Raw genomic sequence first — 27,473 nt, forward strand, 5'->3', positions numbered from 1 at the left:
TGTTCATTTCAGCTCCCTTTGTGTGTCACAAAGAAAGTGGAAAATCAGAAAACACTTGGGAGATCAACTGCATAGCAGCCCCTCCCTGCCTCCATCATTCCAGCCAGGAGAGAACAGGTTTCTGAAGAGATGTTTTGAGTCCTCTAGTAATATCACACATCAGGTCGCTAAGTAGGGTTCATCTTGAGAGCTGAACGCTCCTAGTCATTTCTGGAATGGCAGTGATGCTGGTGCCAACCAAGAAATAGGAAATTGAAGAATGACATTTTGTATACAAATTAACCATTGGTCTGTAACAAAAATGTAAAAAGGTAACTATAGGAGATGATTTGTATTACTATAGAAGTACTGATTATAACATGTATAAAACACCTCTCTCTCATTAGCTGTCTTATGTTCAGATTATTTTTGTCAAGCTTTGCAGACTTGTCCAGGAGCAGTGATCATTGGGCATTGCCTTGGGTATTTATGTATTACCTGGAGACAGTGATTGTTGTCTGCTCGTTATTTTAGTGCTGCTCTGCATTTTTAACTATGTAGAAAGAAAGCCAGACTATTTTATTGTTGATCTGATTACTACCTTTCACAGTCCTCCAATAAAAGGTGCAGGGAGAAAAATGGATAGGGTTTTAGTGTTTTATAAATTATATTCATTCCAAATTCTTACTAAGGTATTCACAGATTTTGCCTTTTTCCTAAGTTTTATAAGTTTGACTACTAGTTTTATAAACATGAGGAAATCCCTTGATAGCAAATAGCGAATAATTTTGGAATTAGTGCTTGGGTACAAATGTGGATTTTGTACTGATTTGACACTTTAGTTTACTGTTTCCTATTTCTGGTTTCTAGACATTATCAGGATGGGTTTTAGAAAATATAATAAGGTTCTCCCAAGCTGAATTTTATCTAGTGTACAGATGACTATTGCTTAGAATTGGGGACCAAAAACATTAGGGCCTGAATTTATCATTCAAGAGCAGATGAATTTATTTATGTGAAAGAGGAGTACAATAGAGGCTCAGGAAAATTAAATTGGAAAGTGCTATTCTGGGACCTCAGTGATAAGATTCAATTGTTGTTTTTCTTGTTAAAGGTTTTTGGTTTAAAATCCAAGAAGATCAAGTCAGAAATTCCTTATCTAGAAAAACTGGAATGGGGGGAAGTCCTCAGCAATTTAATGCCATTTAAGAGTCACTTTTACATTTCAAAGAAAAATATGTACCATTTGGAACCTTAGGGTTCTTTTTATAATAGCAATCAATTCAGCAACATTTCTGTAGTCACCAAAGGTTAGATGAGCCTAGGCGCAGGCTGGAGGATGTTAGGCAACTGGTAGAGCAGTGGATAGAACTGAGCCTGGAGTCAGGATGACCTGAGTTCAAATGCTGCCTCAAACATTAGCTGTGTGACCCTGGGCAAGTCATTTCATGGCTGTTTGCCTCACTGTCTTCATCTGTAAAATAGGAATAATAATATCACCTACCTCCCTGTGTTGTTGTTGTTGTTAGGAGTTAATGAGATAAAGCTCAAAGCACTTTGCAAACCTTAAACATAAATGCTCCAATGTTCAGTGTTTCACAGTTGATAGGAATTCAGCAATTAGAATTTGAACCAACTTTCCTCACATGGTGTCAGCATCTAAGTTGAAAGAGACCTCAGAGGGTGTCCAGTGCAACCCATGCATTAACTAGTATCTCTCCTCTCCAAGATACTTGACAGGTGACAAGAGTCATCTGTCCTTTGCCTGAAATGAAGGAGACTTGGAGACAAACATGCACCTCACCCTCCCAGTGCAGCTCATTCCATCTCTGAATGACAGTAATTATTAGGAAGTTCTTTATTTCAAGCAGAAGTTCATCCCGTTGTTGTATAAAGGCTTAAGATCTTTACTTTGTCTCCCCAGATCTGTAGGCTGAACAGTCCTGTTCCATCTGTCCACGTATAGAATGATCTTAAAGGCTGGGACTCAGCCTGTTTGCCCTCCTCTGAACATTGGCTTATCAGAGTTATCCCAGTAGAAACCAGGATTAAGTGTCTGGTCCAACTAAAATACTTATTTATGCTGAAACTCTCCAAAACTAATGCTATGTAATGTTATAACAGATTCAAGTCAAATTATTCCTGCCTAATCTTGAATTAAAAAAAATAAAAGGACTCTTATTTTCCCCTGAAGCTTCTGCTGAAGCAGCCTCTGCTTTGTAGAGGTCGCAAGATGCTTGGTCCCTTGACTGAACTTTGCAGAAAGTGCTGCTTGGTAGAAGAGTTTTTACCTAATTAGATTCAATAAGCAGGAAGCATCTTTGATGATCATATGATAATTCAGATTGATGTAGCACCTTAAGGTTGACAGATTGTGCTTTCTTCACCACAACCAGGAGGTAAGTGGTACAGACATTCTCGTTTTACTACATGCCCTAAGGTCACATGGCTAGGAGGGGTCAGGCCTATGATTGGAACCTGAGTCCTGATACCAAGGTAAACCAGACTGCCTAGGATACTTATGGTTAAAAAAGAGGAAAAAACTCCCCTCCCTCACCCATTCCTACTGTAGGATATGTTGTAAAGAGTGAATGTTTGGGAAATATGAGAAATGCCTAAAGACCTTGGGATCATTTGGACTTTAGTATCTTACCTCTCTTGGAAGACCACAGGCACATCTTGCAAGTAATAAGCATATGTGTCCCCTGCCTATTTTTAAAGGAGTTTTGGGTGATGGAAAAGGAACAGTATTTATTGTAGCTCTTTTCAGAAAATCACAAAGGAAGTGGCTGTACTGAGAGGCCTGAGGCCAGGACCTTTTCTGCTTTGTAGGTAACCTTCAAGTCTAGTTCCCTTGGAGCCAACCTGAAATTATCCCACCATGTCCCCAAGGAAGCTGTGTAACCTTATTATCTCTCAAATGAAACAACTCAAAGCATCCTAACACATTTCACTTTCTTCAGCATGTAATATAAGTATCTGATGATCAGTGTAGTCTGTCAAACACATGAGGGAAACGAGCGCTAATAGGGATTTGGTAGTGAATCTACTCTGGACTTAGTACCTACCTGGCAGCCAGAATCCAATCGATTACCTGTTGCTGTTATGTTGGATACCCCTGCTTTCTCATTTGGATTTAGCCTCCCCTTCTCTTCCAGAGACTTGGCTTGTTTTTTCCTGCTATCTAGAATGGCCACATTTATCCAGTTTAGCCTTCAGAATCATCTTTGTTTAGTTCCTGAGTTGTTGGCATGACGACATTCTGTCCTGGCTGTAGCCACCCCAGGGAGTGTCTGTGAAAGCCTCAGTACCATCACCCACACTCGCTGAGGTTTTGTTGACTCAGATCATGAGTCTGAAGAGACTGATGTATGGCATTGACTTGAGAGACCTCAAGAAGGTGGTGACCGCCCTGAGCAAAGCAGCCACACACTGTGAGTTCTAGCAGGAAATATAGCTACTGCTTAACTTCGAACAGCTGGGCATGACATCTGCCTCCATGGGACAGCAGCTTTCACTCCTTGTTGGGAAAGAGAGGTCTAGGGCCTGGATCTGTGATTTCATTGGTACAAGAAACTCTCTGCCACTGCAGGTCTGCAATTTAGAATCTGAAATAGCTGCCCAGATCTCTGAGAAGTTACAAGGGTTCACGTACCAAGTATGGGTTGAATAGTTCCATGAATTCAGACTCCCCTCTATACCAAACTGAGGAGCATTGTAGGGAGTATACAACATTCTACTACCCTTTTAGCTGCTTGGGAATAAATTTTTAAAAGATTTGTGCTAAATCAACAACAAAATAATAGTATTTATGCTTCAGGAGGCAGGGTGGCTGAATTGACAGATGGAGTCAGGATAACTCAGATTCAAGGCCTGACCCTGGCAAATGTTAGCAGGATGGCTCTGCTCATCATGAGCAATGCACTTGGCCTCTCGGTGCCCACTAGATTACGGAACTCTTACCACCCTCACCCTGAATCCCTTACAACTGAAGGAGTTTCCCATACTGATGAAATGACAGGTCCAACCAAAATGTGACAATTTCTGGTCTGGTCACGGTCATCAGATCTTGGGTGCACAAGTATATCCAGAGAATCCAAGAATATTGGAATAGCAAGAAATGATTTTTGTTCTACTTTGTGTATAACTTCAAATCACCTAGAGCAAAAGGGAATTCACTGGGAACATCTCAGTCGACTCCACACTTCTCAAGTCTATTGTTCTCTCTATGGCCTACAAATATTTTCACCAACATTTTAAAAATGAATTGGCAGATGTTCACAGTCCCTAAAGGGAAATACTGGATGCACATAGTGATAATATTGAGTTTAATTAATAGAATTGAGAGAAAAATCAACTCTCAGCTAAGACAGCATTCACACCATCAAAGACTCAAGAAGTTATTTGAGTATCTAACAAAGGGAGGGTGGAACAGCAGGAAAGTGATTTGATTTGTTCTCAGAGGACTGAAGTTGGAATCCAGGCGCTACCACTTAGTCTCTTGGGGACATCGGGCAGATTAGTTAACCCTTCTCACTTGTGAAATGGTGTTGGGCCTCCTAGATGAACTCTGAGGTCCCTTCCCAGCTCTAGATATATCATCGTATGGGCTCTTACTATCAGGCATTCCTCTTATCTCATTTACATCCCTCACTGTGGTTTTAGTTTGTTTCCTCAGGTCTTGTCCTCAGGGGCATGGAGAGCAGGCATCCTCTTGTGTCACCCTTTCATACCAACTCTGTAGGTCACCCCTTCTGCTCTGTAGGTCATTTAGGTTTTCCACCTCAGCCTTATTTTCCAGGCTTTTTTCTTTTCTGTCTGTTATAGTTTAAAAAAAAAAATAAGACTTGTATTTGTCCATCAGTTCTCTGTTCCCTAGCAATGTCCCTTCCTTCTGCCTGGTACTGCACTTCCTTTCTGCCATGCCCTTTTATCTAGAACTTTACATATCTAAAATGTTCCACTTCAAGACAGAGAAGGTGGAGACCTGCATTGGTGGAGAGAGGTTCCTCATCCAGGAGTTCCCTATACCAGTGAAATTACAAGTACAGCCCTTTTCCCTGTCTCTTCCTCTGTATACATACATATGTATTCACACATGTGTAAATACATGCATGATGTCTTCCCTACTGGAATGTAAGCTCCTTGAGAGCAAAGCTTGCTTGACTTTTGTCTTTAAATCTTCAGTGATAAACACAGTGCCTTTAACATAATTAATGCTTAATAAACTATTGCAGAGTAGTTGATTTTGCTTGAAGTTGATTTTTTTGGTGAATCACACTGTCTCCTTTACCACCGGGGTCCTTGGGAAGAGTGGGCCCCAACAAAGTGGCCCCACCAAGTCTACTTTCTTCTTTTTTCATTTTAAAGGTTTGTTGTTTTTTAAACAAGCAGGATGTCTTTGGATTCTGGAAGGAATGTGATAGTTCTTTGCTATAATTTCTATCAAAGAAGTCATGTATTAATCACAGTTACATTATGTAATTCATTCTTACATTCATGTAATAGTGTTTATGTATGTATGTGTGTGTTCACATACATATATATGTATGTAATTTTAATGACTTTTAAATTTTTCCATGGAAACATTCTTACTCTAATCTGAATAAAGATATCAGAAGTTTATATATCAAAGCACAATAACTTACCTAAAACAACGCATCTTCATTGATTTCTTCTCTTAATCACCTTACCATTTAAGTCCCATTTCATCATCTCATCCTTAAAGCCTTCACAACTTTTCCAGCTCACATAGTTGTCTCCCTGATGTAAACATCTACAACATTTCTGGTCCAAACCCTACATTTTAGCAAGTAATTTATATGCCATCTGTATACAGGAACACAAAAATTTTATAAACCTAAATCAAAGCTTAACATTTTAAATAATGAGTACTCAAAAAATAAATCACAAAAATTTAATAAATGGGAGAAAATTATGAGATGACATGCCAAATTTCGGGGATACAGCCTCCAACCTGCAACCTGGAGGACCACATGCGGCCACAGGTTCCCCACCCCTAGCCAAGGGTATGCTGGCAAAAGTGTAACAGCTAGCTATCCAAAAATTATTCAGAAGCAAAAATATATCTGAAAAGATACATTAATAAAATAAAATTAAATCAATATTAAAAACTGGAAAATTAAGCACAAAAGACATTGAAAATTACAGGAGGAATGAATAAGACTATTGAAATGATAAGCAGAACCAAAATCTAGTTCTTTGAAAAGACAGCATTCCAAATACTTTTAAAAGCTAACCTTGATGAAAACAAAATAGGGAAAGAAAATTGCCAAAATGAAAAATTAACCAGGTAAAATAAAAACGAGAAGTGAATTGTCAGTACTACTTATTGTAGCACCTATAAGTACTATATGCTAGCAAAATTCAGGAAGTTAAAGACATATGAGATTACCTATAAATATATAAAATAACCCAAATTAACTGAACATGAAATAGACATTATAAACAATTCAATCTTAGGAAACGAAGTTGAACAAGCCATAAAGAGAATACCTAAGAAAACCAGTCCCTATGAATATAGATATCTAAATTTTGCTATAATTTTTGGACAGCTGGTTGTTATACATTTGCCTGCACATCCCTGGTTGTATCCCAGAAATTTTGGTATATCATTTCATCATTTTGTCTCAGTTATTAAATTTTTGGCTTATTCTTTGACCTACTTACTAGTCAAAATGCCATTATGTTTTGATTTAGGTTTGTGTCTTTTGATCATCTTTCCTATATATGGATGGTATATAATTACTTGCTAAAATGTATGCTCTAGGGGCACCTAGGTAACAATAGAGCACTGGCCCTGGAGTCAGGAGGACCTGAGTTCAAATCCAGCTTCAGATACTTTACACTTGCTGTGTGACCCTGGGCAAGTCACTTAACCTCAGTTGCCTCCCAAAAAATAAAATGTGTGCTGTAGAACAAAAATGCTGTAGATGTTTGGATCATGGAGAAATCATTGTGAGCTGGAAAAGTTAGGAAGCCTTTAAAGATGAAATGGAACTTAAATGGTAAGTTCATTGAGCTACATCAAGGATGATGAGTTTTGTTTTACATACATTTAATTAATGTATGAAATTAGTATATGCACAAATTGTACAATACATACGTAATACCTATAAATACAGAATAATACATACATAAAAACTGAAAAATGAAAACGCTCTGCCTTACTGACGGTGCCCGTCCTAGGGAAGGATGAAGGAAACAGAAGTAAATATGGACCAATAATTCACTAACCAATATTGATGCAAAAAATAAAATGCTATCAAAAATGTTATAGCAATATGTCAAAAAAATGTTATTATAACCAAGCTGGAGTTATACCCAGGAATGCAAAGATGGTTCAACACTAGGAAAGCAACGATTTGTCAAAAAAAAAAAAAACCCACCCCAAAGTACATGATTATATGCAGAGAAAAGTTTTGACAAAGTACAATAATGCTGAACAAAAAATCAACCCTACATTGCATAGGTAATAAAAGGTCACTTTTAATATGATAAAACATATGTAAAAATAGAATTATTTGCCATAGGAAAACACTGGAAAGTTTCCCAATAAATATGGGAACAAAGCAAGGATTACACCCCTTTTCCCCACTGTTATTGGATGTAGTTCTAGAAATGCTAGTGAAAGTAATGAGGCAAGAAAAATAAAGGTATAAACAGGTAAAAAGAAACTAAATTCACTTTCTGACAACCTATTGGTTTACTTAGAAAATACCAGAGAAGCAGCAAAGGGGCAATAGCTCCAGTGAGATAGTAGAATATAAAGTATATCTAAACAATTACCATTGCTTTATGATAATAACACAATTCACAAGGAAATAATAAAAGGGAAAATCCTATTCAAAATAACTAAAAAATTCCTAAAATATCCTCCAGTGGTTATATAACCACACTCAGTGGTTATATAAATAAAATTAGAAAGCACTCTTAAAGGAAGTAAAGGAAAACTTAATTAAAAGAATGTTAATTGTTCCTGCTTGGACTATAAAAGTATAGTAAAAATAATGAGACTAACAAATATTTCAATCAAACTATCAAGGGAAGGAACCTTCTAAACTTGAAGTAAAAATGGAATTCATTTGGAGGAACAAAAGAACTAGAATCTTAGGAGAAACATTTTGAAATTTTGGGGGAAAGGAGGTGGATTCTGTTCCAGAACTTGAATTATGTCATAAAATAGTGACCATGAAAATTCTTTGGACTGGTTAAAGAAATAGAAAAGTAGACAAGTGAAATAGACTAAACAGATAATCAAGAATGGCAAGTAATCCAAATCAATAATAAACCAGTGTGGTGAGATTGCCACTTGCTTTCTCAACCTACATACTAGCAGAATGGATCCCCCCATGACTAGCTATATCACTGTAATGCTAATGAGAGTTGAAAATCTTCCCCATGCATTAATAGACCTCACATGGAGTCCATCAAGGGAAACTTGCTTAAGGGAGGTTTGCTTGCTTGAAGGCTTTCACACCTTTTGGTAATTAGGCGCTGAAGCATGTGGGTTGTGATGCCTTCTAACTCTCTCTCTATATATTCTGACGTTAGCATTTTGCTTTGGGGCTCATTCATTGGAAGAATGGTCTTGTGATTTAGCCAGATGAGACTCAAGGTAGCTGTTAAAGAGCCCCTCCTTCTCCTCGCCCTACCCCCTTCCTCCACTTTGAAAACCCAGATGTTGGTGCTTCTCTCTCTGGTAACTATGTATGTAATGGTCAGACAGTTCAATCTGTCTGTTGATCTGTGATGTATGTATTGCTTATGGTCAGACAGAAACCCTGTCTGTTGGTCTTTATACTATTTTCTTTGTTTGCAATTTCTGCTTGTAATTTCTGTTTGTATTCTCTCTGAAGTTCAGGGTGCTGACTTTTTCCCCTTGGACTAAGTGAATGATATATGTGCTTGATTAAAATAAGATGGTTTACTCTTTAAAAGGCTTGACCCCTTTAAGAAAAGCAGATCCAAGAACCCATACTAGCAGGTCATCCTGGGTAAGCTAGGGTGCTTGCTGTTACAGTCACCCCCTAAGGATACTCCTGAGAGGCAGTAGGACATCTTGAATACCAGATTAATCCCTTACCCTGTTTATTTTCTGTCAATGTCATCTCCAGTGTTTAGCATCCCAATATAATTTAACCTATTAAAATCATGATCTCACTAACAACCAACTAACATCAATTAACTTTTACAAAGGGATACTTACTGAGAAGGAAAGTACAAGCACATCCCCCCAAAATGGGACTTCTCTTTCCCCTCTGCCACATGGGTCCCTGGGGCTCAAATTTGAAGTAATCTGTGTAGACAAAAAGTATAGACATTTTCTCCTTCAGGTTCATATTTTTATGGTATTAACTTCCAATTATTTGTTTTTACATGCAGTTTTTTGTCCCTCCCCTTGCCCCCCTATTAAAAAAAATACCCGCAACATAGATAAGTATAGTCTAGCAAAACAAATTACTTCAATGGTCATGCCCCAAAATGTATGTACTTCTGCGTTTTAGGTTTATCACCTGGTCTGGCAAGAGACATGCTTCATATTCAGTCCTCTGGACTCTTGCATCTTATTATTGCACTGACCCATGTTCTAAAGTCTTTCAAAGCTGTTTTTATCTGTAATATTGCCATTGTTTAAATTGTTCTTCTAAGTCTACTCATTTTACTCTGTATTATTCATAATGATTTTCCTCTTGTTTCCTCTCAAACTGCTTGTTTTATAATTTCTTAGTGCACAATAATTTTCCATTACATTTGTATGCCTTCATTTATTTAACCATTCTTCAATAGGATAGTCCCTTAGTTGCCATTTTTTGGCTACTATGAAAAAAGATGCTAAAATATTTGTGTGCATATAGATTCACATTTCAGAACTGCAATAACTCAAGGGGCATAACTGCCAACAAACTCTGGTATAGATTCCAGTTCCTGGACCACATGCTTTGAATGGAAGCAGGGTCCCCTCATTCTATATCATCGAAAATTTCTGTAATGGAGAAGGAGGCTCACAAACCTACACACATACATAGATGAGTTGGCAGCAGACTGTGGAGTCTGATAATGGAATAATCAACACTCACTTAATAAGTGGTTACTGTTGGCCAGGTATTGTGCTAAGCAATGGGAATATTAAAAAAGGAAAAAAAAAACCCTTGCCTTGACTTATATTCTTAGGAGGGAGACAACATGTAAATAAATAGGTGCGTGCAAGGTACATAAAGAGTAGATAGAAAATAACCTTAAAGGGGAAAGATATAACAGCTGAGAGCACCAGGAAAGGTCTGCTGCAGAAGATGGAAGTTAGGTCTCATATGTGGATATGGGTGTACGTGTTTTTTAATTTATTTCAAAGTGTTTATTATTTCTTCCTACCACTGCACACAAAAAAAGTAGACAAAAAATAATCAAAACCCTCTCGATAAACATGAACATTCCCACAAAACGAATTCCCATAGTGTCCATGTCCAAATATGAATGACCTCCTCTCTGCATTTTAAGTCCCTTACATCTTTGGAAGGATACAGTTGGCATAATTCATCTTTGGTCTATTGGAGTCATTGTTGTTCATCGTGTAATGGGTGGCTCAAAGCTCTTTACATAAAATCTCCTCTTTGGTGGAGACAGATTATTCAATGTTCCACTCCTGCATGAGGGGTGGAGTTGTTAAGACCTTGAAAAAAGAGAGATCCTGGTCTGACTTCCAGCCTCAGTAGAGAATTCACACAATTCCAAAACCTCTTCAGGTGTCTGAAGAGAGAGAATAACTCTGGAAAGAAACCAACATGTAAAAGAACCAACGTGTTCCAGTCTACCCACATTAGAAATTTTGAGGAATTTCTTCTCAGGTAAGCTCTGAGACTGTCAGTTGAGCTGAGTTATTTCACTCTCTGTGGGCATCCTCATTCGTTATTGTCTGGTTTTATATTCTCATATGTATATTTTCTCTTATGCTAATTTTGTTATCTACTTGAATAAATGAGTTTATTTGCTATGTGTATTCATTGTAGAACAGGCATTTGGTGAAAAGGGTATTTAAGCCTTGGGTATTTAGTTTGGGGCACCTCTTCCCCATTAAGGAATAGGAACCACAAGTGCAGCTTAAACCTAAAAATTATTGCCCTAGACTACGTGTTTAAGCAAGCAGATACAATTGCCTTAATCAAAATTCTAATATCTTTCAAAGCTACTTTTTCTCTGCAGTCTTGTCACTGTGTAAGTTGTTCTCCTAGATTTGTTCACTTCACTCTGTATAAAATTACAGTCATCTTTCCAGTCTCCTTTGAAATGATCCATTTTGTCATTTCTTATGGAATAATATCCCATTGACAATTGCACAGATCCCCATTTATTGAACTATTCCCCAATAGGTGGCCACCCCCTTAGTTTCCAGTTTAAGGCTACTACAAAAGTGCTACTTACAAATATTTTTGTACAAATGGGTCCTCTTCCTCTTTCTTTGATGTGTTTTGGGTATAGATTAGGCTGAATCAAGAAACAGAGGTGGAGGTGAAGAGGGAGAGCATTGAGGAATGTGAGATGGCTAGGACAAAGATAAAGCGTTAGGACATGGATTGTCCTGTGTAAGAAACAGGAAGAAGACCAGGAGAGCTAGATCACAGAATGAAAGTGGAGGGACAGTGATGTGTAAGGTAGAAAAGGGTCAAGTTCTAAAGACCAAGAACTCTCCATATCTAAGAGCCATTATCCAATGGTTAAGTGGTTATAAGGTATAAACAAACCATTCTTAAAATAATTGCAACTATTAACAACCATATAAAAAAACATGCCAAATCACTAGTAATGAGAAATTAAAATTAAAACAACTCTGTGGTTCTGCCATATACCCAGCAAACTGGTAAAGATGAGAAAAGAGGGAAACAGTCAAGGCTGGAAGAGTTATGGAAAGGTAGACATACTAATATTCTGTTGGTAGAGTCAGGAATTGTTCCAATCACTTGGGAAAACAATTCAGAATTATGATTTTTTTTTAAATGGCCCTTTGACCCAGAGATCCTACTGCTAAGCAAATGCTTGCTAAGAAATGTGAAGACAGAAAAGTCCCTGATATATTAATTGTAAAGGGGTGTGTGTGTGTGTGTGTGTGTGTGTGTGTGTGTGTGTGTTAGTAAATAATTGTAATAAAGTAAATGCCTTGGGGATTGGCCAAAAAAAGCAGCTGGTACTTGCATGTTATCAATTCTTATGGCCTTGTAAGAAATGATGAATATGAAGAACTTAGAGAAATGTAGTTTGACATATGAAATGCTGTAGAATAAATTAAATAGAATCAGAAAAATAATATACACAATGACTAGAGGGATATAAATGGAAAGAATAGTAAAACAAAACCAAGTGCTACTTAGTAAATAGCCAAGACTGGGCTCAAGGAAGAGTTTAAAATTGTATACCTACCTCCTTTCTCTGCAGAGATGAGAGACCATGAATATGAAATGTTACACATCCTGCCAGAGGCAGTAGAAACATTGATTCTTCCCAACTTTTTTCTTTTTCTTTTAAATTTTTTTATTTATAAGAGAAGGTTCATTGGGTAAGAGTTGGAAAAGTATGTAATCAGAAAGGAATGTGATACAAAAAAACAAAAGGCATCACTAAAGAATAACTCAATTAAAGCAAATTATATACCATCTCATATCCTCTACAGATTTTATTAAATCTTGTCCACCTTGCCAACTGCAAAATTATGTAAGTTTCTAAAGGAAAGGTGACACACACACGTATAGGTATGTGTGTATGTGTATATATGTACACATACATATGTGTGTACATATATGTGTATATATGTGTGTGCATACATGCATATACATACATGTGTATCTATGTATGTATATAAAATCTCCACAGCCCCTTGCTCAGTACCAGACATCAGAGTGGCAACTAGAGTGGGAAGAATATGGATCTTTTCTCCCAGAGAGAGTAATTTAGAGGGTGCTAAAAGCATTGGTAGTCCTTCAGCAAAAGAGAAACATCAGAACTTAAGATCTAGTTAAGCAAAATAGCTGAAATGCAAAGCTCCAAAATGGTAGGCTGTGCCTTTCCCTACTCCAACATTCCTCCTATAAGGCAGTAGCCACATGGCACAATGGATAGTTTGAAGTCTGGAGTCAGAAAGACAAGTTCAAATACAGCTTCAGGCACTTGTTTGCTATGTCACTGACTTCAGTTTCCTCAGTTTTAAATGGGGATGATAATTATAACACTCACTTTCAGAGCTGTTGTAAGGATCAAATGAAATGATATTTGTAAAGTACTTTGCAAACCTCAAAATGCTATCTAAATGCCAGCTCTCTTTCTTAAGGGGACTATTCACCAAGGGCATAGTTTATCATACTTTCCCAAAGCACAAAAATTCCTAGATATTACTTTGCTGTATATCCTTACTGAACTGAATTTAGAACTCAGTAATTAGAATGTTGAATTAGAAAAGGTGAGGGATCATTTAGCCTGACTCCTTTATTTTATAAATGAAAATAAAATAAGGGTATGAGAGGTTAAACATAGTAGAAGAAAAAAAACATTAGGCCACACCTCTCCCCAGACCTTCATCCATCGTTCTTCATATTACATTAACTTAAAATTTTATTAATTTTCCCTTTTCATTTCACAGTCAACCAAAATGAGATGGAATGTCTTGTGAAACTTTTTTACTCATTTATGGAAAAAGGATATGAACAAGGTATCCAAAGAGGCCTGGATCGCAGTGAGTTTGGAAACATCCTGCACAGTGTATTTGGAATGACTGATGACATGCTTATGAACAGGGGTAAGAAGCCATAGCAACTGTAAGTGCCACTTTTCATCAATGAAGTACAAATTTTCCTGGCAGCCTAAATGATAAGGGAGCGTTTTAGATGAAAGTGCTTTTTATAGGATAATCAGTGATCAGTTTCCTATCCTATGAAAGTGTAATGGACTCTTGGTCTATTTTATAAAGGATTCTATTAGAACAGTTTCCTTGGGAAATTTGCTTAATTTTTTCACCTCAAAAACATATATGGTGAGTATAACATTTAATCCTGAAGATACTTGCTATGACTGGCACTGAATATATTTTTTAAAATAAATGAAAAATTTACATGGTTCTGGCTTGTTTTTTCCCTTCCTGTTTTTAATAATCAGTAACCATTTAGGTGCTGACTTTTGTGCCAGACACTGGACTAAGCATTGGACTACAAAGAGAAAGCAAAAACAGCCCCTGCTGTCAAGGAGTTTACATTTTAATAAAGAGACAACGTGTAAATAAATAGCTATACCAAAGATGTGTACACAGTGGATAGAAGGTAACTTTGGAGGGCAAGGTGTTAGAAGCTAGCAGGAGGACTGGAAAAGGTTTCCTACAGAAAGTGGCATTTGAATTGAATCTTGAAGAAATCCAAGAGTTCTATGAAATGGAGGTGAAGGTGAACATTTTAGCCATGGGGATAATGATTCTTTAAAAACAAAAACAAAAAGCAACTGAAATGTACTGAAATATTTCCTGAAATTGGTCCTTGAGAGCTTGATGATCACTTGGTCAAGAACAATGGAGAGCTTGGGCAAGCTTGGCATTCTGACAGGAAGGAGGAAATGGTAGATCAAGGCTGACAAACCCTAAGACAAACTCTAGATGCCTGGTTCACATATAGTCGGTCACATTACTCATTGTCTTTCATTTCCCAAGAATGAGGAAAGACTATATCATATTTTAAGTATGTGCATATATATGTATATATGCATGTATAGATAAAGAAAATCTTTGGGCTATTGCATACATGTATGTACACATACAGATAATATTGCTTTAGGCGTTGAATACATTAGAAGAATGTAGATCTATACCATGTTTTAAATATATATTAAATAATATATGTATGTATTTATATACACACATACACTTAAAACTTAAAAGCTGAAGTTTTATATACTTAATGTATATGTATGTGTGTGTGTAAAACATGAGGTAGTCTTACCACATTCTTCTCCTAATGAATTCAATTTCTAATGCTTTCTCTCTCTCTCTCTCTCTCTCTCTCTCTCTCTCTCTCTCTCTCTCTCTCTCTCTCTCTCTCTCTCTCTCTCTCCCACCCTTCCTCTTTCCCTCCCTCCCTCCCTCCCTCTCCCTCTCTCTCTTTTCTCCCCACCTCTTTACATATACACATACAATCTGTACCCCCCAAAGATTTTCTTTATAAATCTTATCAGCTTCATTGATCACTATAGTTTTGATCAGTTTGCCTGTTTGACTCCTAGCTCTTTCTTGACAAAGACTGGATGTTCTCTTGGGAGTGCTTACTTGACTCCTGTCACTGATGTTTTAGTCCACCATAAGTACACTAAAATTTTCAGTCCCTGGTTTCAGCATACCTGACTTACAACCTAAGCATCTCTTTCACTTCAAATAACCACTTATGCTGACTGGATCAAGGCCAGGATTTCTAAATTGTACAATGTCACTTGGTTCCAAATGTATATTGGCCCTCACATGTATATCTTGTGAATTTTCTCTTCTGTTTGGTCAAAATGGCCACTCCTTCCTCCTGTATCTGAGGAACACAGGCCTCAATAGACAAAGGATTCGCTATTTGGTGCCATATGGCAAAGTCATGGATTTCAGAGAGAAGGCGCTTTACTCCTCCCCTTCATCCTCTCTAGTCTCCAAGGCCATGTGTTTCCAATGGCCCCCATGAGAGCTTTGAGTGCTTCTGCACTGGTAGGCAAGCCTAACCTTTACCATCACTGACATTATTTCAAAAGATAGCCCTTAAAAATGATTTTAAAAAAACATTCACTGGGAAAATGTATCTCAGATTAATAATACTACCTCATGCCATCTCATATAATACCATCTCATAGGGAAAGAATTTTCCTCATTTAGAGGTATATGGTGGCAATTGGATAGAGTACAGAGCTTGGAGTAAGGAAGATCTCAGTTAAAATCAGGCCTCAGACACCCATTAACTGTGTGACCTTGGGCAAGTCACTGAACCCTTCTTTGCCTCAGTTTCCCCTTCTATAAAATCCCAGAATATTTTTTTTAGAAAGAGCACTTAGTGCCAGGTGTGGCATGTGGTAAGGACTATATATTTAGTCCCCTCTCTCCTTATGTAAATATTAGACCAAGGGTTTGAATCTGAGTTATTTCTGAATCTAAGTCCAATGTTCTCTCACCTTTAGACATTATATCCTACGCAAGTACAACATGCTAAGGGTATAAGAGTTGACAAAATTTTCTTGGCTTGTATGGCGTGTGCTAATTCATTTGTTTTTAGCTCTGTCATATACTAAAGTCTTATGTAAGATTTATCCTTTTATTTTGTAGGATTGCTTTTTTGTGGATGGCTTTTAAGTCTATAATTTAATTATTAGAAAATCTGCCTGCTTTATTTCATTCTAAAAAAAAATATTGACCACATATTGAATAGCACTAAGTCTGGAATTCCTCTTGTAAAAGCTTTTTTTAAAATAATCCAGGTATACTTTGTCATTTGCTATAATGTAGTGCTTCTTATGAGAAAAGCAATTTTTTAAAGATACTAAAACTTTAGGATTACCAGGAAGTAAACTATCTAAACTTTTGTTTAATATGTGGTAGAAATTATTTTACTTCTCTCTATGTAAAACAGGGGTCCTTAATTGTTTGGGGGGTTAATAGACCTCTTAGTCAGTCTGGTGAAGCATATGAACACTGTCTCAGAATAATGTTTTTACATACATAAAATATATAGAATTTAAAAAAGAAGCCAATCATAGTGAAATAGTTATCAGAATACTTTAAAACTAATACATAGACCCCAGGTAAATAACTCCTAATCTTCTATGGTTACTATGTAATTATAATATGTATACTATGGAATTGTAACAAGAATAAGAATTTGTCTCTAAATTTCAGTACTGGTAAGCCTACACCTTCTTTACATTTCAGTGTTCGGTGCTTTTGACAAAGACAGTGATAATCACATCAGTATAACCGAGTGGGTCGAAGGATTATCCATATTTCTCCGAGGAACTTTTGAAGAAAAAGTAAAATGTAAGAATTTCTGGCATGAGTATTATTTTAGGCAATCATAACTAGTCTTGATTTCATCCTTCAGCGCTTTAAAACCTGGTATATCAGCATTCTCTAAATCTTTAACCAATTAAGTGTTTTTTAGTGCCTCACACAGGCTGGCTCTAAAAATGTACTGCAAACATGATATGACTTCAAAAACAAAATAGAACAACTTGGTCCCTAAAATACTTCTCTCACTCAGCTCATTGCTTCCAAAATTTCAATTGTTTGCCTTCAGGAGTAATGCTTATGCTTTTTTTTTAAAAAATAATCTTTTGGACTCATGATGGAAATTACTATCCACACAAGAAAGATCTGTGGAGTCTGAATACAGATCAAAGCATACCATTTTCTCTTTTTTTGTTATTTGCTTTTTCTTTCTTACCATTTTCCCCTTTTATTCTGATTCTTCTTTCACAACATGACTAATGTAGAAATGTTTAACATGATTGTACATTTATAACATATCAGATTGCATGCCTTCTTTGGGAGGGTGGAGAGGAGGCAGGGGGAATAATTTAGAACTCAAAATCTTATAAAAGTGAATGTTGAAAACTAAAAATTAATTAACTAATTGATTCTTTTGTACACATTTTGTTCTATTTCTGACATTTATATTTTGTTCCACAGATCTAGGTTTGTTTTTGCCTAAGATTTCATAGTTTTAATAACTATTTAATAATGCTTTAAAATCTGTAAAGGCTGGTATGCACTTATCAGCTCCATCTACTCAAAATTTGCACTTGCTATTTTTGCCAGTTTTTCCATATCTAGGTTTCAGTTTGATCTGATTTAGTTCTGTAACAAAGATCTATGGGTAACTAGGTGGCTCAGTAGATAGAGTGTGAGGCTTGGAGTCAAAAAGACTCATATTTCTGAGTTCAAATCTGACCTCAGACAGATTTGAACCTCAACTTGGACTAGTCACTTAACCCAATTTGCCTCAGTTTCTTCCTCTTTACTAAAATGAGCTGAAGAAGGAAATGGCAAGCCACTCCAGTATCTTTGCCAAGAAAACCCCAAATGGGGTCAAAAAGAATTGGACACAACTGAAACAACAACAATAATGCAGCCCATTATAATATATTAAATCATAATAATGTATGGATTATTATAATAATGATACATGTATTGTAACATAATAATAAATGTAGGAATTATTGGCACATTTCACATTTTCACATATTGATTTGACTTCTGTAGACACTGAATTTTTTTCAATTATTTAAACCTCCCATTTATTTTTAAATACAACTTTAGTGTTATCTTTATAAAGATTATGTGTCTAGATACATTTGCAAATATTTTTAAAATAAATTGGTCATGTTCAATATTTTCTTGATTTTATTATTACCCTATAAGAATGCAAATAGTTTTAAATATATTTAATATTTCACTTATCCCCAACTACATGTAAAAACAATTTTTAATAATCATTTTTTAAAATTTTGAGTTCCAAATTCTCTCCCTCTCTCTTTTCCCTTTCTCCTCATTGAGAAGGCGAGAAATTTGATATAGATCATATATGTGCAGTCATGCAAAACACTTTTCATATTAGTGATGTAAAAGAAAACAGACAAAAAGGCAAGAAAAATAAAGTAAAATAGTATGCTTCAATCTGCATTCAGACCCCATCAGTTCTTTCTCTGGAGATGGATAGCATTTTTCATCATAAGTCCTTTGGAATTATCTTGGATAATCATAATTGCTTGGAATAACTAAGTCATTCACAGTCGATCATTGTACATATTGCTGTTACCATGTCCACTATCCTGGTTCTGCTCAATTCACTTTGCATCATTTCATGTAAATCCAACTATTTCTGAGGGCATCCTGCTCATCATTTTTTATAATGCAATGATGTTCCATCACAGTTATATTCCACAACTTAGGTATACTTACAAATTGCTCTTCAGAATGGTTGAATCAGTTCACAACTTCACCAACAATGCATTAGTGTCTCCTTTTCCCCACATCCCCTCCAATATTTGTCATTTTCCTTCTCTGTCATGTTAGCCAATCTGATGGGTATGAGTTGGTACCTCAGAGTTGTTTTAATTTTCATTTCTCTAATCAATAGTGATTTAAAACATTTTTAATATAATTATAAATAGTTTTATTACTTCATCTGAAAACCACCTGTTCGTATCCTTTGACCATTTATCAATTGGGGAATGACTCTTTATAAATTTCACTCTGTTGTCTATATATTTAAGAAATGAGGCTTATATCAGAGAAACTTGCTATAAAATTTTTTTCATACTTATAATTACTATATATTACCCTCTATTCTATTTCCCCCTGCTTATCCTACTCTCTCTCTGTCTCTCTCTCTCTCTCTCTCTCTCTCTCTCTCTCTCTCTCTCTCTCTCTCTCTCTCTCTCTCTCTCTCTGCCTTCAACCTGTTCATCCTCAGAAATGTTTTGTTCTGACTACCACCTCCCCCAATTCACTCTCCCTTCTATCAGCCCCTCCCCCTTCTCTTATCCCCTTCTCCTCCTACTTTACTGTGGGGTAAGACAGATTTCTATAACCAACTGAGTATATATGTTATTCCCTCTTTAAACCAATTCTGATGAGAGTAAGGCTCAAGCATTGTCCACTCCCACCTCCATCATTTTTCTCTCCATTATAAAGCTCTTTTATGCTTCTTTTATGTGAGATGATTTACCCCATTCCACTTCTTTCTTTCTCCTTTTCCCAATGCATTCTTCTTCTCATCACTTAAATTTATTTTTTTAGATATCATCTCATCTTATTCAACTCATACCCACGCCTTCTGTCAATGTATGCTTCTTCTAGACATCATAATAATGAAAAAGTTCTTAGGAATTTCAAATACCATCTTCTCATGTAGGAATGTAAACAATTTGATCTTACTGAATCCCTAATGATTTCTCTTTCTTGTTTACCTTTTTTTACTTCTTTAAATCTTGTATTTAAAAATCATTTTCTATTCAGCTCTGATCTTTTCATTAGGAATACTTGAAAGTCCTCTATTTCACTCAATGTCCATTTTTTTTAGTTTTCCTGGACAGGTGATTCTTGGTTGTTACCCTACCTCTTTTGTTCTCTGAAATATCATATTCCAAGCCCTCCAATCCTTTAATGGAGAAACTGCTAAATCTTGTATCATCCTGATTGTGATTCCATGATATTAGAATTGTTTCTTTATGACTTCTTACAATGTTTTCTCCTTGACCTGGGAGCCCTAGGATTTGGTTATAATATTCCTAGGAGGTTTCATCTGGGGATCTCAAAAGCTGATCAGTTACTATTTTACCCTTTGGTTCTAAAATATCAGGGCAGTTTTCCTCAATAATTTCTTAAAATATAATGTCTAGCCTTTTTTTGATCGTGGCTTTTAGGTAGTCCAATAATTCTTAAACTATCTCACTTCAATCTATTTTCCAGGTCAGATGTTTTTCCAATGAGATATTTAATATTTTCTTCTCTTTTTTCTTCTTTTGATTTTGTTTTATTATTTCTTAATGTTTCATGGAGTCATTAGCTTCTACTTGCCCAATTCTAATTTTTAAGGAATTATTTTCTTTGACAAGCTTTAGTACCTTATTTCTCATTTGGTCAATTCTGCATTTTAAGGAATTCTTGCCAGTGGATTTTTGTGCCTCTTTTATCATTTGGCCTATTGTTTTTTTAAAGGTATTATTATTATTTTTTGGTGCATCTTCTACCAAGTTTTTGACTGCTTTTTCATGATCTTCCTGCATCATTCTCATTTCTTTTCTCAATTTTCCCTCTATCCCAGTTATTTTTTTAAAATCCTTTTTGACCTCTTCCTGGAATTCTTTTGGGGCCTGAGACCAGTTTATATTTTTCTTTGAGGCTTTAGATGTAGGTATTTTGACTTTGTCATCATCTTTTGAGTTTGTGTTTTAAGCTTTCCTATCATTATAGTAACTTTCTGTGGTCAAGGTTTTTTTTGTTGTTGTTGTTTGCTCATATTTCCATCTTATTGCTTAACTTTTAACTTTATGCTTTTTAAATTTGGGCTTTGCCCTCAGGGTGCAGGGAGCACTATCCCAGGCTTTAGGTTTTTCATGCTGTTGCCCTTAAATTTTCAGTTCTTTCAAAGTGGTATGGTCTAAGGAGAGATGTGTTCACTACTCTCCTGGTCTGTGCGCTGTTCTCTAAGCAATCACAAGCATTCTTATCTGCCCTGGAACTATGACCAAGGTCACCATTCCCCTCTGGCCCCAACCTCTGGGGTGCTAGTGCTCCTCCTCACTCCAGGACTTTGACCCAGAACTGCAACCTTTATCAGCATATGGCCAGTGCAATAAAATCCTGCATCCAATGCCAGCAAAAGAGACCCCTGTAAATCTCCTCCTGACCAGTTGTCTGGCCCACTCATCCTCTATGGCGTGAGAGCTCCAGAAATTGTTGCTGTTAATTCAGTTGCCCACAAGGTCTGCTACTGTCTTGCAGGGCCATCGTCTGCTGTGCATAGCTAGACTGTGCTGATTGCTGACTATGTTCCACTCCTACCCAGTGCTATAGAATTTTCCTGCCAACCTTCTAAGGTGTCTAGGGCTGGAAAATTGTTTCCACCCATACTTTTGTGGATTCTGCTGCTCCAGAATTCACTTTAAGGCATTACTTAAAGTTGTTTGGAGGGAAATTTGGGAGAACTTTGGCAAATCCCTGCCTTTTCTCTGCCATCTTAGCTCTGTCAAGAATGCAAATAATTTTTAATGGATTTCTCTTATATCCTGCAATTCTCTTCTTTTCTTGAAATGTGTGCTTTTCCAGGTAAACAATCATGGCATTTACAAATAATGTTTTCACTACTTCATTGTCCATGGTAATCCTTCTAATTTTTTTTCCAGTCTTACCGTAATTTTTCACATTTCTTATGTCAAAAAAAGTTAGGAAGTGTGCCTCTTTATTTTGTATCTGTTTGAAGTGGTAATGGACCTAATGTTTTATTTTTTTGTTTTAGATACTGGGTCTCCTTTTCTCGGCCAGTCTGTAAATTCAGGAATAGACCAGTCTCAATCTGATTATCTTGGGAGCTTGGAGCAGCCATTTCCTACCTGGACTAGTTCACTCCTCTTTAGGCAACCTAGTTCCCCTCCCCTCCCATAGTCACACACAAAAGCTCATCATACTGATGATGTACTTAGTGCAGTCACCTGATTGGCATAGCTCACTGCAGCTTGGAATTCCGGAGCTCAGATTCCCTTTTAGCAGAGATTAATGTTTTTCCACTAGCTTTCAACTAAATACTTGTTTCGTGTGTAAGGAGGGAAAAATCTGTTTCTTCCTATTCTTAGTTTTATTTTCAATCATGAATGGCTGTCATCTTATTGAAAGCTTTTTCTACATTTACTGACATGATCAGTGATTTATAGATTTTTCTGATATGTTTGTTGTTTTCCCAGTGTTGAATAATCCTTGGATTCCTAGTATAAATCCTGATTAGTTGTTGAGAACATGTTTTAAAGGTGCTGCTGTATTCCACTTACAAATAGTACCATGCCATAGATGGAGAGTTGGAAGGAGCTTTCAAGGTCATCCAGTCCAACACTTAATACAGCTGAAGAACAACTTTAGTCCTATGCTGCTATGATGCTCAGTGCTCTTTCCATTGGGCCACTTTGCCTCCTATATTTTATAAAATATAATACTGATGATAGAATACATTGTGATAGTTGAGAGGAAATGAAACAATGTTAATTGTTTATCTAAAAGTAATGCTTTTCCTTATGCTTTAAAAAGATTGTTACCAAGTTTATTACTTGAATGGGGATGGATACATTTCCCAAGATGAAATGTTTGACATGCTGAAGAACAGTCTCCTCAGACATTCAGTTGAAGAAGATCCAGATGAAGGAATAAAGGAGTTAGTAGAAATAACACTGAAGAAAATGGTGAGTCTGCAAAAAAACAGCGATTTAGTCTTCTGAACAGAGAAAGCAAAACAAAACAATGACTTGTTTTCCACCATAGACAACAGATAAAACAGAACTCTCGGGTATTAGATCACACAATTCGTCATCAAACAAAGGCTGTTTTGTTATCAAACATTCGGTCTTTCACAAAATGCCATTTTGGGGGGACAAAGGCTAGTTTCTAGTCGAGGGCTGATACCTGGATTATTGCAAGTCTTTTGTCTAGTTCCCTTGACACTAGTCCCCTCCAGTTCTTTGACATCACTGCATTAAATTAATCTTGATAAATGGGCGTTTTGTGGGGCTAGCATATAGTTGAAAGAACGCTAGGCTAAGTGTCTAACCTGGGTTAGAATCCTCCCTGTGACACTTGTTAACTGAATGGTCACTGGCAAAGTGCTTAATTTTTCTTAACCTTTCTTATCTGTAAAATGAAAATTACCTGGTCTTTAATTTTCTCATCTATAAAATGCAGATACCTGTGAAATCTTATGTGCCTTGTTGGGTGATTGTTGAGGATCAAATGGATGGAGTGGGAACCCTTTTTATTTTTTTAGATATGGAAACTGAGGCCAAGAGAGGTTTAGATTTAAGTGACATGACTAGAGACATACAGTTGGTGTCTGGTCAGATCCTATAAGGACCAACTACAATGTCTTTTCATCTACCAGGTCTTCCCTTGTGACTCTAGCACACATTGTTCTGTCCCTTATCTCACTCCTGAGCTTAGTATAAAATTTAGAGCTTGATTATACAGTTTTGCTAATTATTTGATGTACTTTGTGTCCCTCAATTAGATGTAAGTTCTTTCAGGAAGGGATCATGTCTTATACTTAGCAACTCTTCATACGTTCAGCACACACAGCTTTGTATAAATAATAGCAGGTTGTCTCAAAATACTTGACTGTTTAATGTAAAGTGGCCCACAGTACTTTGATCTTTTATCAGTTCATTTGGTAAAATCTTATAAATAGCACAAAGGCATATTTCAGTCTACCTCCTGTCCAAGTACTTTCTTTTTTTCTAAATAAGAAGGAAGAAAACAAACATTTATCAGGTACCATCTATGTACTATTCACTGTGCTAAGCACTTTATTAACATTATATCATGAGATTCTCACAACCTCCTTGGGAGGTAAGTGCTGTTATTATTCCCATTTTGTAATTGAGGAAACTGAGGCAAATAGAGGTTAAGTGACATGCCCAGGATCACACAGCTAGTGTCTGAGGCTGGATTTTAGTGGTCTGATTTAGTTGTAATGTTAGTAGTTTTCCTTACAATGTTAGTTACCCACTGCTGAATATATACATGTTGCATGCGTATATGTATAGGGACATATACACATGCATGTGTGCATACATGTTTATGTATGTATATGAACACATTATATTTTTACATATACACACACATCTGGGTTGTACAATGGTTACTAGACAATAAACATTTAATAAGTGCCTACTACCATGTGCCAGGTACTGTGCTTGGCCTGAGCAATATAAAAAGAGATCAGATACACCTTGGCCCCAAGGAGCTTCTGGAAGGGAGCTGAGGAGATCAAACACCAAGTGCGGTAGAGAGGGAGAAAAGGGCCCAGGAGAGGATTCCGAGGGATCTCTACAGTTATGTCAGGAGATCCAGCAGAGGAGACAGGAAGAGAACCAGAAGAGAAGATTATCAAGGAGGACAGAGGGATCAACAGTATCAGAGGCTGCAGGGAGGTCCACGAGAATGAGCATGGACAAACAGCCACTGAACTGGGCAACTAAGAAACTGCTGGTAACTCTAGAGAGGGCAGTTTCAGTGCAATGATAAGGTCAGAAGTAGGACTGGAAGGGGTTAAGAAGACAGTGAGAGCAAAGTGGGGGCACAATTGTAGATGGCCCTTTCAAATTTAGCCACAAAAGGCAGAAGAAATCGAGGATGATAAGTGAGGGTGAAAGGATCAAGCCAGGGTTTTTTGAAGATAAGGCGACTGGGCATGTTTGTGGGCAGGAGGAAGTGACCCAGTAGACAGGAAGAAACTGAAAATCTGTTAGAGAAATGACAGGATGGGATCAGTTGAACAGAGAGAGGAGTCTTGGTGAGGAGTAAGGCCACCTCATCATGTGAAACAGGGGTGAAAGAGGAGAGTGGCAGAAAGCACCTGATAGGAGCTGAGGAAGAGGGAAAAAGAGAGCTCATGGTGATCAGTCCGTTTCTTTCTATAAGATGAGGCAAGGTCCTCAGCTGAGAGTGAGAGGAGGTGGAGCCATGGGAGGTTTGAAGAGGGGTGAGAGATTTGGACCATTGGATAGCAGGTGATAAGGAAGATATAGTAGGATTACCTAGCAGCAGTGAGGGACCAGTGGAGGTTATGTAGCATGTATTGGTAGTGCACTCAGTTGAAATAATTACATGATTTTCTCCACCTTCTTTCAGCAGCATGTGTGTAGACCTGAAGGTGGTGGATAGTAGCAATAATACAAGGCTGAGACTTGGCTGGGTGTAATCAGAAATATAAGAGGGCAAGGTATTCAAGAAAGGAGGAGAGGGTAGAGTTGAATTGGTTCACCAAGGAGTCAAGATGAGAAGAGGAGAAGGTGGCCAGTGCAGGGGAGATGGCCTGAAGACAATTAAAGGATCAAGGGATTGGAGATGCCAGTGAGGATGAAGAGTAGAGTTATAGAAGGAAGGGAAAGGTGAAAAGTCAACACATTATGGTCACCTAAGGGGATTTCAGAATTCTTGAACATGGAAGTGGTACATCTGTGGGTGACTGACATGATGAAAAGTATGAAAATTGTGTATGGCTGAGATTGGATGGAAGAGTATAAGCTCATGGGAAGTGAGCTGGTTGAGAAACTGAGTAGTTAGGATTTTTGAGGGAGAGTCAATATGTATGTTGACATCCCCCCAAGTACGAGGGCAGGATTTGGGGGAAAGACTTGTGGGCCAGGTACCAAACTCATTGAGGACAGAAGGGAAGTGATGGGAAGGTACAGTAGAGAGTGCTGAGCCTGGATGACCCGAGTTCAAATTTGACCTCATCTTCTTACTAGCTGTGTGACTGTGGACAAATCACTTAACCTCTGCTTCAATTCCTACATCTGTAAAATGGGGATAATAAAAGCACCTCCTGCTGAGGGTGGCTGTAAAGATAAAATGAGATACCTGTAAAGGGCTTTGTTATACTTAAAGTGCCATAAAAATGTTCGCTTAAATTATTAGTACATGCTAAGAAATTCTCATCTTCCTTCCTAGGATTACGATAATGATGGGAAGCTGTCATATGAAGACTTTGAACGAGCTGTAAAAAAAGACCATCTTTTGTTAGAGGTCTTTGGCCCATGTTTACCAGAAATTGAGGTACTAACCAACCATCCCCCTTAATGTATGTCATCCCACATCTACAAAGACCCAAGAAAGGACCCTGAGCAGACCCCTTCCTTCCACATCAAGTCTCCTTGTTCTTTGCACTAAATATGGCAGCCATGAGGTTTTTGTTCCACTTCTTCCCACCTAGAACCTGCTCGGAAGGAATTCGAGTTAACTTGTGGGAGGGGTGTGGGCTTCATTAAGCTGCCAGTTCTTTGCAAAGAATCCCCTTTAACTATAGGAAGAATATATTCAATTCAACAAGCAGTCAGTGCCTACTTTATTCAAGACACTACTAGGAAATGTGGATACAAAAACAAAAAGTAGTCCATGTCCTCAGGGAGATGACATTCTGCACGGGTTGGGGAGAGCTCTAGGAGAACAAGTCTAAAGGGATATAAAGTAATAGTAAGAGCAGCAGGGCACTGTGGGTAAAAAGCTTAGCATGGAGCTATTAAGACCTAGGTTCAAGTCCAGTCTCTGACACGTGGTGGTTTTATAAGTGGACAAGTCTCTTAACCCATCAGTGCCCCTGGCTACTCTGGTGCCTGCCGACTGGCACTGTTAGAGGGACTGTCTCATGGGGAGTTCCCTACATGAGGAAATCACAGGTCTGGTCCAAAACAAAGACCTCAAAGTTAAAGACAGTGCGAGGATGACAGGGTGAGAAATCTGGAAGACTTGATGGCTTGTCTTAAAGATGGTTTTTTAGCAGTCCATCAGCTGTCTTCCCTATAAACACCACCAACTTCTTTCCAACTACTGCTCAAGCCTTTTTCTCTCTGAACTAGGTTTGGGAGAAAAGTTAAAATTTTAGCAAAATTAGTATTTCAATGAGTCACTTGTTAAAGATGCATGTGAACTAAATTGCAATACTGTGTGTGTGTCCTAACACACTCAATTATGGCCCATTTTGTTTTTCAGAAGTGTCTCGAATTTGAAACTCTGGTATTCAAAGACATAAACAATGAATTTCAACTGTAAACAGCGGAACCCTGGGCAAACACAAATCAAAAATGGATCCTTGCTGCTTTAAACAGTATCTCTATTATGAATCATACTAAACATTCAGATACATGAAGTGGTGTGTTAAGGCAGAAGCATAATAAATGTGAAAGTAACAGTGTTTACATTTTTAAAATACATGCCAAAATGAGGC

At 37.3% G+C, this 27,473-nt stretch overlaps 1 protein-coding gene across 3 annotated transcripts; it reads left to right on the top strand.

The window, feature by feature from the left end:
- Positions 1 to 3,326: 3,326 nt before the first annotated feature.
- LOC140532717 (calaxin-like) lies at positions 3,327 to 27,440 on the top strand. 3 transcript variants are annotated; one of them, XM_072651516.1, is made up of 7 exons: positions 3,327 to 3,413; positions 10,743 to 10,844; positions 13,625 to 13,780; positions 16,919 to 17,023; positions 22,787 to 22,938; positions 26,201 to 26,305; positions 27,239 to 27,440. In XM_072651516.1, the coding sequence occupies exons 3-7, from the start codon at positions 13,639 to 13,641 to the stop codon at positions 27,296 to 27,298; spliced, it is 564 nt and encodes a 187-aa protein (XP_072507617.1). In that variant the 5' UTR covers positions 3,327 to 3,413; positions 10,743 to 10,844; positions 13,625 to 13,638; the 3' UTR covers positions 27,299 to 27,440. The 3 variants fall into 3 exon arrangements, with proteins under 3 accessions (XP_072507617.1, XP_072507615.1, XP_072507618.1); XM_072651517.1 differs by lacking the exon at positions 3,327 to 3,413 and adding an exon at positions 8,520 to 8,617; XM_072651514.1 differs by lacking the exon at positions 10,743 to 10,844 and having other exon boundaries at positions 3,329 to 3,413.
- Positions 27,441 to 27,473: the final 33 nt, after the last annotated feature.

The sequence above is a fragment of the Notamacropus eugenii genome, chromosome 3 (assembly GCF_028372415.1).
Source record: "Notamacropus eugenii isolate mMacEug1 chromosome 3, mMacEug1.pri_v2, whole genome shotgun sequence".
Taxonomy (NCBI): domain Eukaryota; kingdom Metazoa; phylum Chordata; class Mammalia; order Diprotodontia; family Macropodidae; genus Notamacropus; species Notamacropus eugenii.